General features: G+C 23.6%; 2 protein-coding genes across 4 annotated transcripts; one reads left to right on the top strand and one right to left on the bottom strand.

Annotated features, from left to right (window-relative positions):
* Nucleotides 1-225: 225 nt before the first annotated feature.
* On the top strand, nt 226-8,787 carry LOC122497762 (conserved oligomeric Golgi complex subunit 7). 2 transcript variants are annotated; one of them, XM_043605041.1, is made up of 11 exons: nt 226-409; nt 638-727; nt 1,281-1,466; nt 1,562-1,693; nt 2,425-2,608; nt 3,026-3,219; nt 3,515-4,003; nt 5,243-5,363; nt 5,538-5,711; nt 6,171-6,629; nt 8,490-8,787. In XM_043605041.1, the coding sequence occupies exons 1-11, from the start codon at nt 407-409 to the stop codon at nt 8,663-8,665; spliced, it is 2,208 nt and encodes a 735-aa protein (XP_043460976.1). In that variant the 5' UTR covers nt 226-406; the 3' UTR covers nt 8,666-8,787. The 2 variants fall into 2 exon arrangements, with proteins under 2 accessions (XP_043460976.1, XP_043460975.1); XM_043605040.1 differs by lacking the exon at nt 226-409 and having other exon boundaries at nt 607-727.
* Nucleotides 8,788-9,217: 430 nt separating this feature from the next.
* On the bottom strand, nt 9,218-14,845 carry LOC122497760. Of its 2 annotated transcripts, XM_043605035.1 has the most exons (14): nt 14,697-14,845; nt 14,096-14,200; nt 13,798-13,956; nt 13,374-13,670; nt 12,625-12,813; nt 12,140-12,466; nt 11,760-12,051; nt 11,446-11,624; nt 11,138-11,371; nt 10,612-10,916; nt 10,160-10,511; nt 9,731-10,018; nt 9,465-9,619; nt 9,218-9,323 (listed from the first exon to the last, which is right to left on the bottom strand). In XM_043605035.1, exons 2-14 carry the CDS (start codon nt 14,189-14,191, stop codon nt 9,275-9,277), a joined length of 2,922 nt encoding a protein of 973 aa, XP_043460970.1. In that variant the 5' UTR covers nt 14,192-14,200; nt 14,697-14,845; the 3' UTR covers nt 9,218-9,274. The 2 variants fall into 2 exon arrangements, with proteins under 2 accessions (XP_043460970.1, XP_043460971.1); XM_043605036.1 differs by lacking the exon at nt 14,096-14,200 and having other exon boundaries at nt 14,697-14,826.
* Nucleotides 14,846-15,291: the final 446 nt, after the last annotated feature.

The following is a 15,291-nucleotide window of genomic DNA, read 5'->3' as shown; positions in this document are numbered from 1 at the left end:
TTAAGGGTAATTGAAAGTTAATTTGTCACTTCTCGTGTATCTTGTGGGGCCCACGATTCTAACCTAAACTGAACATTCCACGTTGAATGTCGCAAAATCAACGAACTAGTATCTCAATCTCAATCAAGTTTGTTTTTTTTCTTTTCTACAGAAAATAGATATAATTGTTGAAAAAATCTTCATAATTGACGATTTTCATTTGTTGAGTAAGTTGAATTGTTGGTCATCTGTGAAATAACCAGGAACGAGTAAAACAAAATGAAGTGAATTTATATTGTTTTTATTTCTTATGACGTGGAATCGTTTAATTATTGATTGTTCGTAATAAGAAATATAAAATACAAGTTTTTTAATAAAAGTGAGAAAGCAAATTAAATTAATCAGAAGAAACGGGAAATTGTTCATTATGGTAAGAAAATTTTACTATAAAAAACTTGCGACTTGTCAGGTATTTATTTCTCCGTTTTTTGTTTTTTCTCAAAAAAAAAATAGAGAAATTGCAGATTTAGAATAAAGATGATTAGATGGTTAATTACTTGAGTAAAATGATTATTTTTGTAGAGATAGTTAACTAATTTGAAAGTAAAAAAGCAAAGTTATGTGAAACATGTTTTCTAACCTCAAAAGTTCCTTTCAGGATGTCTCTGCATTTTCCGATGAAAATTTCGATGTCAAAGATTGGATTAATAAAACGTTTAAATCAACTGAAAATCCGGAAATTAAACAGGTAAATCAAGCTTTCTTGTAAGTACACTCATAATTTGAATCAACTTTTGCAATTTTTAATTTTAATCACTTCCGCACACAAGCACCATTAAACTTTGAATGAACTTTAAAGATGGTTACTGACACACCGCGCCTTTTTTGTGGTAAATTTCCCTCCAGAAATGAAAAGTTTTTATTTTTCCAAGTTGCAATTTTGAAATTTTTGAAATTTCTATTTTTCATTTTTTAAATTATTCATTCGTGTTTATTAAAAATTTAAAGTAGTATTTAAAAAAAGAGAATGCCGATATTACTATTCTTTTTGTTTTGAGAAAAAAAAACAAACTTTTTTTCATTGGTGTTTTATGAAAATTATTTTCAGTGTTCGAATAAAAAGAGAATGGGGAAGAAATTAATTTTTCTAATAACAATTTTAATTTATAATCTTATTTTGAGGGTAAAAAAATGAAAAAAAAGACGAAAATGTAAATAAAACTTGTTAGAGAATTAAAAATTCTTTTCTGATGAATTAAATTATTGTAAATTGGAATAATTTCAGAAAATTAATTTTTCAGGTATTTGCTACTGTTATGGTGACAAAATTACAATTGTACGTTCAACAAATAAATGGAGCACTTGAAGAAACAAGTCAATCTGTTTTATCCAGTTTGCCGAGAATTCTTCGCGACACTCATCTTTTGCAACAAGAAGCAACAGCTTTACAGGATAAAATGGTGGTTGTAAAACAGGAGATCGCGAATGTAATTATTATTAAAAATTGCAAATTATATTATAGAAGAAATATTTTATAATATAATTTTGAATTCGGCAAAAAATAATGAATTCAAATTATTAGGTGGAAAAGGACACGGCCTCTTCGATTGCAGTTTTAGAGAGAATCGACAGAATTAAAACTGATTTACAAACTGCAAAACAAGGTCTTCACGAGGCGGATAATTGGACAGTATTGGCAAATGACGTGGAAGAGGTTCTTTTTTCAAAACTTGTTAAATTAATTTATTTTATTTTTTCAAAAAGAAAAAATTTATTAAACTTCTCAATGAAAATCGTCAGAATTACTCAAATTTTTTCAACTATTTTTGAAAATAATAAAATCTCTGCAAAAATTCAATTACAATTCTCAAGAAAAATTTCACCAAAGAATTCAATTATTTTATTCGTTTTTAATAATATTTTTCGAAAAATTCAAGCATTTTCTAAAATTTTAATAAATCTTTCGAAACAATTCAATTATTAATAAAATTTTTCGTAAGAATTCAATTATTTTTAAAAATTTTAATAAAATTCAATAATCAAAAGTTTAATTTCAATTATTAACAAATTACGATTATTTTAAAAACTTGAAAGAAACTATTAATAAAATCCAATTATTTTCTAAATTTACAATTAAAATTGTTCAAAAAACTACATTATATAAAAAAAACTTTAAAAAATTCTTCAAAGGAATTTAATTAGGATTTTCTAAACTTTTAAAAGAATCCTTCGCAAGAATTTAATTATTTTCATAAATAATAAAATTCTTCGAAAGAATTTAATTGTCCTCGAATTTTTTGCCAAAATTCTTTGCAAGAATTTAATGATTTTCAATACATTAATTTTAAAATTGAAAATATTTGAAAAGAAAAATTATTTAAAAATTACCGGAATACGATTATTAATACAGATTTTGTTTATTTAATCAAATATTGAATATTTCAGGTCTTTGAATCGGGCGATATTGAAAATATTGCCAGTAAATTGTTTAGTATGCAAAAATCATTAACAATGTTGGCAAATGTTGTCGATTATGAGGATAAAAAGTTACAATTAGAGGGATTGAAAAATAGACTCGAGGCGATGGCAAGTCCTCGACTTGTTGAAGCTTTCACGGCATCAAATGCAGGTAATAATTTATAATCATTCTACAGTTTTGATAGCAAATTTTCCAAGTTATATTTAATTACTAAAAAAAACACTAGAATTCATCAAAATGAACGATTTAAAAATTAATTTCAGTTAAAATTTTAGATAATTGAATATTAAAAGCATTCGAATTTTTAGAAATAATTGAATTCTGAAATTAATTTTTTCCAAAAAGTTTAATTGAATTTTGTTTTGAAATTTTTTGAAGTTGTTATTTTCTAATATATATTTAATTGAAGAGTTTACAAATAATTGAAATTTCGTAAAATTGAATATTGTGAACGAATGGATTTGAAAATTGTCAAAGAACTTTTTCGCAAGTTCTTTTGAGCCTTGTTACTATTATTAACATTATTGTTATATAATTACTATTTTCGAAAAAAAAATTCTGTTTTAGAGCAATCGAAAATTTACGTAAATATTTTCAACAAAATCGATCGCCTACCGCAATTGTTGAAATATTATCACAATTGCTTAAAAGTTTCCCTGAGCCAAGAATGGAGACGAACGATAGAACTTGCCCAGGACGAAAATATTACCTATTGGCTACATACATTTTATGATAAATTGTTATCCGTCTGGCAAGAGCAGGTATTACTTCTTCAATCTCATAAACTTATCAGAACGGGAAAACGGGAAATGTAGAAATTGAAAAATGTTTCTTTTTTCAAATATTAGAGAAAAATATTCCCAAGTATTTGATTAAAATTATTCTACTATTAATTAATCAAGAAAGTAGTGACTGAAATTTATTTCTATTTATCCAAAATTTAAGTTAATTTAATAATAATTTAATTCAATTAATAATTAAATTAATAGAAATTAAATAAATGATGAAATAAATTTTCGTAACGAGAATAAAATGAACTTTTGTTTTTCGTTTAAGCTAAAGTGGTGTACGCAAGTTTTCAAGAATTTCTCGGTGGAAGTTTTAATTGAAGTTTACACGGATTTACTGAGAAATTTGGATCCAGGAATATTGGAATGTATTGAAGCAACTTTAAAGCAACATACAAATGCAATGCAATTGACATTATTGATGGAATTGAAGCAAATAACGAGACACTTCACTGTTAATTTACAAGGGGCAATAGAAATTTCGCAGAATAAAATTCAGGAGCAAAAAATGTTGCATTTGGCACAAGCAATTTACATGCCCTACGTTCCCTATGTCACGAAATACAGTATTTATGAAAATGCCCAATTGGGACAGCAATTGAATTCATTGGATTGTATTCACGATGATTTGAGTGAAACAATTAATTATCTCTCGCTAAGTATTTCGAGAATTTTAGATTACGCAAATGAGGCGAATAAAAGATGTAAAATATTCACTGAGGGCTGTGGTTATCCTGGTTTACTAAAATCTCTAAACGTACGTTATTGACAAATTTATTACACTTTTTAATAAATAATAAGTTTTTTCAATTTTTTTTTTTTTAATAAAAGTGAGTTTTGAATGCTCAAATGAATAAAATATTTTCGTAAATTACTGATTCAGGGTTCCCACAAAAAATTTAATTTTGTTTTTCCCTGATTTCCAGACAAAATTTTGACTTTGTCTCTGACCATACAGAATATTCTAATTTACTCTAAAATTTATTAGATACTCGAAAAAAAGTTCTATTACATATATTTACGAATTTCGTTAATTGTAAAATTATTTAAAAACACCAATAACTTCATTTTTAAATAAATATTTAGTCATTATTTTTCCATGGGAACTAAGATTTTCGAAATTTATAATTCAAATCTTTTGAAATTCAATAACTTATAAGAATATTATTATAAATCATGAAGATATCGATCACTCCGAGTCTTCGACTCGGAGCAATTAATTTCTTCATGTTTTATAATAATTAAAAATAGCAAATAGATAAAATCATTATTTTAAATTATAAGAATATTGTACTTCTCCAAAATTATTTTCATGAATTTTCAACTAAAATTCTTCTTTAAATCGATTATTTTTAATAATTTTCGAAAAAGTTCTTTGACAATTTTCAAATCCATTTGTTTTCAATATTAAATTTTACGAAATTTAAATTATTTCTAAACTCTTCAATTAAATATATATTAAAAATAATTTCAAATAATTTCAATTAAACCTTTTGAAAAAAATTAATTTCACAGAATTGTTAGATAAAATTTTGATTTTCAAAGCTTTTAACTTACAATCTTTTCAGAATTCAATTATTTCTAAAAATTGTATACTGTTTTAATATTCAATTATAGCTGTAAAATTTTTAATTAATTTTTTAATCAATTTTTATTAGAAAATTCAACGAGAATTCAATTATTTAAATACAAAAATTAATAACTAATTGAATGATTCTTTAAATTAAATTCTCATAAAGAATTTTATCAAAAATTTTTGAAATAATTGAATTGATACGAAGAGTTTTACAAAAAAATTTTTAAATAATTGAATTCTTGCAATAAATTTTATTAAAATTTTCGAAAATAATTCAATTCTTACGAAGAACTTTGTAATTTTTATTTAAATACTTGAATTCTAGCGAAAAATTTTATCAAAATTATTTTAAATTATCGATTTTTTTTTCGAAAAATTTTATGAAAATTGACAACAAATTTTAAAAATAATTTTTTCCAGGGATACTTCAATAATTATGTGGAAAAATACAGAACTGGCATTCGAATGTTAGAGAAGAGAAAAGTGAAACACGAGGACTGGAATTTGTTTCAAATGTGTTTGACACTTATGCAAACTATAGGTACTTTTGTCAAATGCAAATTTTAATTTGGAAAATTTGGAATCAGAAAATTTCTCAATTTATCGGGAAATTTTAATTAAAATACTTTTTAATTAATCCTCTAAATTTCCTAATATCTAGTACCTAGTAAAAAATGTAAATTGGAAAATTAATTTTTTTAATGATCATTTTCAGGTGAATTTCTGGGAAATGTTGAAAATTTCGAAAAAACATTGACTATGGATATTATTGAAATTAACAATAAAATTCAGAATTCGTCTACAAATGTTTTTGGACAGTACAAAATTTTATTACTAACGGCAGCTGGTCGAACGGATTTGCAGAATATTGTATCGTCTATTCAGAGAGGTTATTTATTTTTCTAATTTCACTGTCGAAAAATTTTAATATTTCTGTTTCTAATTTAAAATCTTTATTGTCTAACTTAGAAAAATGTTTTTCACCTTAAAAAATTTAACAGAAAAAAGAAGAAAAAGAAGAAGATTTTATTCTTTTTTTAAAAAGAAAAAGGGAAAGAAGAAAAATTACTAAATTTTCCTTCAATTTTTTTTCGGTCTTTTAATTTTCTATTTTCTTTCTTTTCATCTCGTATTAAAAATTATTCAATGAAAAATAGTGTTAACTTTAAGTGTTATCGTGTTAATTTGTTTATAATTGTGTTAATTTATTTGAAATTGTGTTAATTTGTTTATAATTGTGTTAATTTGTTTGAAATTGTGTTAATTTGCTTATTATTGTGTTAACTTATTTATTACTGTATTAATTTATGTTTAATCGTTTTAATTTTCTTTTGGTTTCTATTTTCAGAGGACAAGACTGTTTTGGACCCGACGATAAAGGCAATTCACAAATTATGCGCCGATTTGCATAGAACAACGTACGAGGTGATATTTTCACCGATTTTCACGCAATTATTGCTGGTGCAAAAAGCACCAGCATGGTCAATGACGGAAAATAGTGGTAGCAGTATAACGTCAGATTTACCTGACTACAGTTTTGCACCTCAAGAATATATAACACAAATTGGACAATATTTAATGACATTGCCACAACATTTGGAACCATTTTTATTGCGCGACAATCCAAGTTTAACGCACGCTTTAAAAGCAGCTGACGTTCAGTATAATCAAGGATCCACGGAATCGGGATTTGCTGATATTCTACTGGGAATTGTCGCCAAAGAAACTTGTCAAATGTTTCAAGATCAAACATTGGGTATTTGTGAATTAAATTTCGCAGCCTGCAAGCAACTCGCGACTGATATCGGTAAATATTTCGCAGTTTGATAAAAATTTGAATTCAATTTTATTTAAATAAATAATAAGAATAAATAAATGAAAAGAAATAAATTTTTTATTAAATTCTATTCAATTTAAATAAAATAATATTTTATTGAATTTAAATGAAATCAAACTTTAATTAAATTTTACAGACCTCGGATCGACTTTAACAAGCAAAAAAAGTCACTTTAGTTGATTAAAAATAGAAAAAAAGTTGAAAAAATCGTTTATTTAATTTAGTGTTGTCACAAAAATCTAATATTTTATTTCCCTGATTCTTCACTGATTTCTGAATTCAATTAATCAAACTTCAATAATTTTGCTAAACAAATATATTTAAATAATTCTTATTTCATTTTTCACAGGAAATAAAATTTAAAAAATTTCAACTTCTGAAATTTAATAATTTCTAAAAATTAAAACTCAATTATTTTCTACAATTTTTAGCTTAACTTTATCTCTAAATCAATTATCTATATTAATTTTTAATAATTTTCCGAAAATTCTACAAGAATTCAATTATTTAAATTTTAAATACAAAAATTCAATTTTTTATAATAATTGAAACCGTCCATTTTTCTTCAAAAATTTTAATAAAGAAATTCGTAAAATTAACTTTTTAAAAATATTTCTAAATCATTTTTGAAAGACAATAGTTTTACAATTACATACAATTTAAAAATGTCCAAAAAATTGAAATTTAGTAAAATATTTTAAAATATAATTTAAATTTAGTAAAATCTTTGAAAAATAATTGCAATTTGATAAAATCTTTGAAAAATATTTGAAATTTAGTAAAATCTTTGAAAAATAATTTAACTTTAATAGAATCTTTTAAAAATAATTGAGTTTTTAAAAAATCAAATTTTTGAAGAATTATAATTATAAATAATTTTTTAAAAATTCTAGAGTAGGAAATTTTTAAAAATTCTAAATTTGTAATTTACTTTGTTCAAAGGTAATTGAATTATGAAATTGAATGAATTTGGAAAAATTATGATAAAACAATTCTAAGAATTATTTTTTTATAAATATTGTAATTTAATTTTTCGAAAATAATTAAATTTTTGTGTAATTTAAAAAAAAATAACTTTTTGAAGAATTTTAATTAAAAATTTTGAACATGATTATTTTTTCCAAAATGTTAAAAATAATTCGATAAAAGATTTTAATGTTATTATTTTGTATTTTGTAAAAATTGAAAATAATTTAATTTTAAAAAATTAGAACGAAACAATTCACAGAATTATTTTTTTCAAAACTATTTTAATATTATTTTTAGTACCTAATTTTCATTAATTTTCATTTTTATTGAATTTACACTTGAAGATTATTCATTAAAATTTTTGAGAATTCACTTATTTTTAAAATTTTCAATTAAAATTCTCTAAAAGTTAATTTTTAAAAATTGTAATAATTGTAATACTTGAAAAAATGATTTATTTTTAATTAAATTTTACAAAATTTCAATTATTAAAAATCTTTTTAAATGTATATTTCAAAAATTGAATTAGAAAAATTATTCAATAATAAATTTTTAAAGATTTGTCTATAGTTATGCTTTTTACACTAAAAAATCGAAATAAGTTGCATTTTATACTAAAAATATGGTATTTTGTCTTAAAATTTGGAAGAAAAGTCGAAAAAGTCATAATATCTGAGGCCTGATTTTATTCAATTTAAATTAAATCAAATTTCAATTAAATTTCTTTAAATTTAAATGAAATCAATATTTAATTATAATGAAATTTTATTCAAATTACCCAAATGAAATAAAATTTTCTTCAAATTAAATAAAGTAAAAGTCTAAATATAAAAAGAACTGAATGAAATGAAAAACTTACAGATTACCTTGGAAACGTCCTGGAGGAATTGGGATTATCTCTCTCCGAAAATTTGCAGCAAATGTCCCAATTATTGAGACTGACACCCGAAGATTATCAAAGTGGAACATCGGGTTGTAATGCACGAGTAGTCGCGGCGGTTCGTCAAATGCGGAATATTACTTCATCGGGCGATTAAGGAATTCATTTCTATTCCCATATGTGATTTTTCTGTAAATATTCAATAATTGAAAATAATAATTCATTAATCAATTTTCAATATATTCTTAAGTTTCCAAAAATAAATATAATATAATATTAGTCTCACGTGTAAATATTTATTTTCAATTCCACATTATTAACAAAAAATGAAATTTTCCATAATTTTTCACTTCTTTTCCAAATTTCTTGATAAACAAAATAAGTAGGCAACAATAAAACAATAAAGCACAATACAAAAATTTGCATTGTTAATTATATGCAAAAATAAACATATAAATGTTTCAATCAACAACATTGTAAACATGGAATTTTTAACATCCGTAGATTTCTTTTTTTCTCGATAGCTTCTCTTTTATATATTAAAATATATCCATAGAGCTAATACTGTACAATAGAAATGTAAAAATTCGACAATTTTTAATTGAGGAATTTCCACAAGTATTATAAAAATTCGTAGAAAATTCTTTACAATTCGAAAATGTTACTTTTCAGTTCTTTTTTTTCCTCATAGAGGAAATATCTTGTTTTCAATTATTAAATAATTTTAAACAATCAACATTTTTTCCTCACTCGGAGTCTCGAAATATCAAGACATTAATTTCTCGATTATCAGTTTTTTCGAGTCACTAATAAATCTGAAAAATAAGAATTATCCAGATAAAGAAAAATTCATATAAAATTGATTTCCGAATAAATAGAGAAAGTAGTAAAGAAATAATGAGAGAATTTAATAAAATTGTGTTAAAAAATTTAGGATAATTATAAATTTTACATACCGATCATATGACGTTGAAATTGTCTCACTGAATTTGTCATTTTGTTCTTTTATCAAACTCACGATTGTATTTATTTTTTTCCGACTCTTTATGGTCGATTTTTTCCTCTGCTTAATTAGTCTTTGAACAAACATTAACGATGACAATTGATCCACCTATTTTAAAATTTATTTATTTATATTATTTAATTATATTTGTTTCTATTATTTAATTCTATTTGAATTATTTAATTTTATATTTTCAGGTAAATAAAGTTCTTTACTTACTATATTATATTTGGAAAAATTCCTATTCAAAATATTAATACACAAATCATCGAATTCTTCGACGTGAGAAATAATTTTCATTATTTCCTTCGTGACAAAGGAAAACTCTTGATTGAGCGTATTTTCTGGTGAAAAAATTTGCTCATTGTTCAAAAGTTTTTTCAAATCTTTACTTAGGCAAAATACAGCCGTATTGAAAATAATCGACATGTATCTCATGCGTAAATCCAGCGATTCACTCAATAGTGGAAAAATATTTTTCACCAAGTCCCCAAGAGACTCCAAATTCTAAAAAATAAAAATTTTCATTATCACATAATTCTAACTATTTTAACTAAGAAATTAATTTTCATTTTTGAATTGAAAATTTTATTTTCAATTCGTTTAAATTAGTGAAAATAATAGATTAATAATTAATTTTAAACTTACCGCTGTGTGCGTTTTTATCACAGTTTCAGAATATTTCGTCAATGTTACCATCACAGCTACAAAAAGAGACGGCACAAGAGTCTTTAATAATTTTGATTCATCATTTTTGAACATTTTCGAACTGAATTTCATTAAAGCTAATATAGTGACTAGAGCAAACTTTACAAATATAATGCCACATTTTTCCATCAGGCATTTACTGTATAAAATTATAATTTCACAACATAATTTTGGTGAAGCTTTCAATTCAATTATCAGATTATTGCTGGTGTTTAATACAGATTTCAATAAATTTATTCCAAAATCATCAAGTTCGAGATCATTTAAATACGATATGTGTGGAAGAATTATTCTAAAATAGAGAAAGTAAATAATTTTATAATAAAAGAAAAAAATGTTATAATGAAAAAAAAATTTAGATTTAAAAGAAATAAATTGAAAAGTATACATACTCTCGTGTCCAGACAATAATCCGTGAAAAATGTATTTCTGATTGGAAATTCTCGGAATCAAGTTTTGGAATTAAGGACACGTAGTGTTTGAAACTTGTTTTTAAAACACTATCCGATAATGAATGTGAAAAATTGTTTCCTAAACGAATTTCTATAGATTTCTCGAGAAAATATAAATTTTCCCACAAATTAATAATTTTTGTATAATACTCTGGTAAATAATTGCACAAAAAATTACTGTCAAGAATAATCTCCAGTAATTTGAGACCCAAATCACTCTTGGGTACATTTCCTACGAAAGATGCCTGAAATGTAAAGTATTTATTATTCTTTCTTTTTGTTAGAAAATAAATGGAAATATAATTAAAAATCTAAATAAAAATTTATTGTTACTGTTAAATTTAATATTTAAATATTTAAATTTAATATTTAAATTTACTATTTAAATTTAATATCTGAATTTAATATTTAAATAAAATAAATTACGTTTACTATTAAAATAATAAGTATAAAATTTTTAACTAACCATTTCTAGAGGTAACTCTCCGTCTGGTGTTAGAAGGAACGGCAACAATTCAAATAGAAAATCGATTTCGTTCCATTTGAAGAATAAATGTAAAATTGATGATAACATATTATCAGACAAGTTTTCTTGGAAAATCTTTCTCTTATACTTTTGTAGAAATTTTCCAATATTTTTGATTAATTTTCTAGGCATCAAGGATAGAAAAAATATAGCCAACTCACTTAGTTCAGAATCCTGAAAAAAGTTTTTTCTTTTAAATTCAAGAAATTGTGAGTAAAAAAAGAAGCCCTTAATGAATATTTTCTCACCTGAAATTTTTCTAAAATATTCCTCATTTTTTCTATGATATCATTATTTAATTTTTGATAGACATTTTTTGCGAGCTTTTCTCTATTTATTAGATAAAAAAGAGCACTTGCATCAATTAAAATTTGAATTGCTGTTAATTTACTGACATCTCTTTCTAGTAATTGTTCACTCTTTTCTCCTGAAAGGAACAAAATTAAAAATTAAAAAAGGAAATTTTCCAAACAATGAAAAATGAAGGAAATATAAAAAAACAATCCTTTCTCTATAAAGAAATATAAAATTGAAAAAATAAATTTGATAACGAATTACTTGCCACGGGATTTTTTCCTTACTGTCTCGTTTAACTCGTCTTCCATATCACCTTCCGCCTCGTTTAATAATTCCGTTAAACGTGATATTTCCGGTAATAACAAATTTAAAATTTCCACTGCATTTTCATGGCAAATTATATCGTTTGATTGTAGAAGAAATTTTCGAAATTCGATAAGATTTAATTGTCCACAATCGATTATTTCGTTAAGAATTCTTCCCTCGATTTTAGAGAAAGAAATTCTAATCCATAGTAATTTGTGCAATGAACTCACCACTTCCGTATGAGAATTCATCTGAAATTTATCGAAAAAGAAAAATTAGTAATTTTAATATAAAAAAATAATTTTAATATTTTAATTAGTAATTTTTTTCCTCACTCACCTCTAGACAATGTACGATAATTTTTAAGGGCACTGAATTTGAAATTTCGATATTTGTACAATTTTCCATTTCCAAGAAGAGATCGAGTACTGACAATTTAACATCGTCATTTGTATCGTACAAACTGTTGAGAAAATTTGGTATCTTCTTTTCTAAAATTAAATGACTTTTCGAATTTTTCAGGAGTGACTTGAAACCTTGAAAAACACTTTTTCTTATTTCTGGATTATTAGAAGTTTCTTTGTATTCTATTGCGAGTCTTAACCATAAATCTACTGTTTCTTTCGGTACTGTGGTCCAAAACTTCTCTAACACTTGAAATACGCCCTAGAATAAAAATTGAATTATTAATTTAACTGCAAAATAATTTTCCAAATTGGAATTATTTTTACTAAATTGTGATTTAGTTTTTCTATTACTAAATCCTGTTTAAAATAATTATTAAAACTAAGTTTGATTTTCGAGAAGGATTTTTTTATTTATACCTTTAGAGCAATAGCACGAACATTACTATTCGAATCTCGCAGGATATTTGTTATTGCCTTGTGCTGCTTATGTAAATATTTATTACTTTTCAATTCATAATTGTTGTTTTTTAGTTTATTGCTTAAATTCATTGGATATGCGACGAAAAGAACTTCTGCCGTATTGCACTTTACACAAGATCCCGGAGCCTTAAATAAAAATTAAAATTAATCAATTGTAATTAAATATAATAACATAATCTATATTAATATTATTTTTCTTTTCAATTTTCAATAATTTTAAAATTAATGTATTAAAAATCATTGAATTCTTTCAATCTATAAAAAAATTTGAAAATAATTGAATTTATTTCGAGAATTTTATCAACATTTTTTTTCAATAATTGAATTCTTTCGAGAAAATGTAATTAAAATTGTATTGAAAATAATTGAATTCTTGAAAAGATTTTTATTAAAATTCTTTAAAATAATTGAATTTTTTCGAAGAATTGTTGAAAATAATTGAATTTTTATTAAAAACTCTTGAAAATAATAGAATTTAAATAATATTTTTAAAAATAATTGTATTCTTTTGAGAAATTTTATTAAAATTGTATTGAAAATAATCGAAATGATCTAAAGAATTTTGTTATTTATGAGAATAATTAAATTCTTGCTAAAAATTTTATTAAAATTTTCGAAAAATAATAAACAATAATAATAGCTAGATAATAAACTAACTGTTAAAATTTTATTTATTTAAATATTACCTCTAAATATGTCCATAGAAATTGATGATAATAATCGCAAACCATTTGCTTCAAGGGAACATTTTTTTGAATATGAAAACATTCGAGAAATGTTAATAAATTTTGTCCCAATTTTTCTCTTTCGTTATTTTTTCTTTTGGTGCGTAGACAGTGATAAATTAAATTTTCCAAACATGTCTCGATAATTTCTTTGCTCTCATTTGCTTCTTGCCAGGCTTTCATAAATATCGTTGCGTAAATTTTCACACGATTAACATCTGCAGTTTCGAGTGACACTCGAATATTATTATAAATTCCCTGGAAAATTTTTAATAAAAAAATATTAATTTAAATGTATGTAGTAAGAACAAAATAAATGCAATAAAACAAATTAATGTAATAAATTTGACAAATAAGTAATTTTAATAACAATTAAATTAGTTACCATTGTCCAGTCATCTCCAATCGTTAGAAGATAGACCAATAGATCTCTTCCTTCTTGTATTTCAAGAATTCTTTCATCTCGAATAAGTTGCATTACATTTTTTATCTTTCTAAAAGAACTGATTGACTGAATTGCATATTTGATGTCTTCCTTTTTTTTCTGAAATAAACAAGTAAATAAGAAAATAAAATTCATTAAATCAAAAAAGTTTTTTTTATTTTAACATTTTCCTTAGTTGTTAAAAAAAATAAACACACTTTTCACAATTTCAAAAAAACTGATTTGAAAATTTAATTACCAGATTCTTGAAAATACTTTGAACCGCAGGATATTCATTTTTAAGAATAACTTGCAATTTCGAGATAATATTTAATATTTTCTTTTCACTGTGCATGATAAATTGCTGAAAAAAGAACATAATTCCCATTATTTAAAAATAATAAATTTTAACAATTTTGTTAAAAAAATATTTGCATAAACGAAGTAGTTATTAGTATTATTTTTAAAATTTATATTCAAAATTATAATAAATACTGTTATGTATAAAATAAACTCAACAAGTTTTAGCAAAAACATTGAAGGCAAAATTCTATTTATTTATTTTTCCGAAAAGATACCGCCATTTTTATTTGAGGTTATGTATGTTATTATAATTTCCAAATTCTTTGATAAAATTATACTGATAACATAAAAGCATGAGCTAATCGTGCTAATAATGAAATATAATTTTAAAAATAGACTAATATTCAAATTACGTTTGTATGAATGAGAATAATAAGATAATGAGCCAGTGTTTACATTATTCTTTAGACAAGATAAAAAAAAGTGTCTATGAAAATATTTCAACCGCTAATTTTTATGAAATTGACAAAAAATAATGAAATATAAACAATACTTACCTAAATCACTGCACAATCATGATGTTTTGATTATAACAAAAGATTACTGGGCACAATTAAAGGAGAATTTTTATTATCGACAATATTGTTTACCGGTTGTAATAATTATTCGGAAGCCATATTGATTTTGCAATGTTTCGCGGCTAAAACATGCGCATGTGCGCTTCCATATCAGAAGCAAATATTAAAAAAAAAGTTAACAATAAAACAGAATTTACTATAATAATCATTACTGTTATAATCATTAATATAATGTAAACTTATTACACCTCTTTTTACTTGTGACTCAAACTTTTAGTCTATTCCATCCATTCACTTGATAAAAAAACTTCTAATATTCAAATACGGCGCGCGTGCGTTCTGCGAATTTGCAATTTCCTTCCGAAATTCAAAAATGAGAAAAATAAAAGTAAAACGTTATTAAGAAATACCTTTTAAGTATGTAAAACTTACAAATAAATAATGTGATTAACTTCAACAATTAATTAAGTGATGACATCTTTGAAAAATTGCAAAAATAGGCGGAACAAGAGAAATTATAGTGCAATCTGATTGGCTGATTTCCCCTCCCTTCATTGGTGGTTACAGTCGTCAA

Source organism: Leptopilina heterotoma, unplaced genomic scaffold (genome assembly GCF_015476425.1).
Source record: "Leptopilina heterotoma isolate Lh14 unplaced genomic scaffold, ASM1547642v1 Lhet_136, whole genome shotgun sequence".
Classification (NCBI taxonomy): Eukaryota; Metazoa; Arthropoda; class Insecta; order Hymenoptera; family Figitidae; genus Leptopilina; species Leptopilina heterotoma.
Note: the sequence above shows the minus strand (reverse complement) of the source record. Positions and strands in the feature narration are given on the sequence as shown.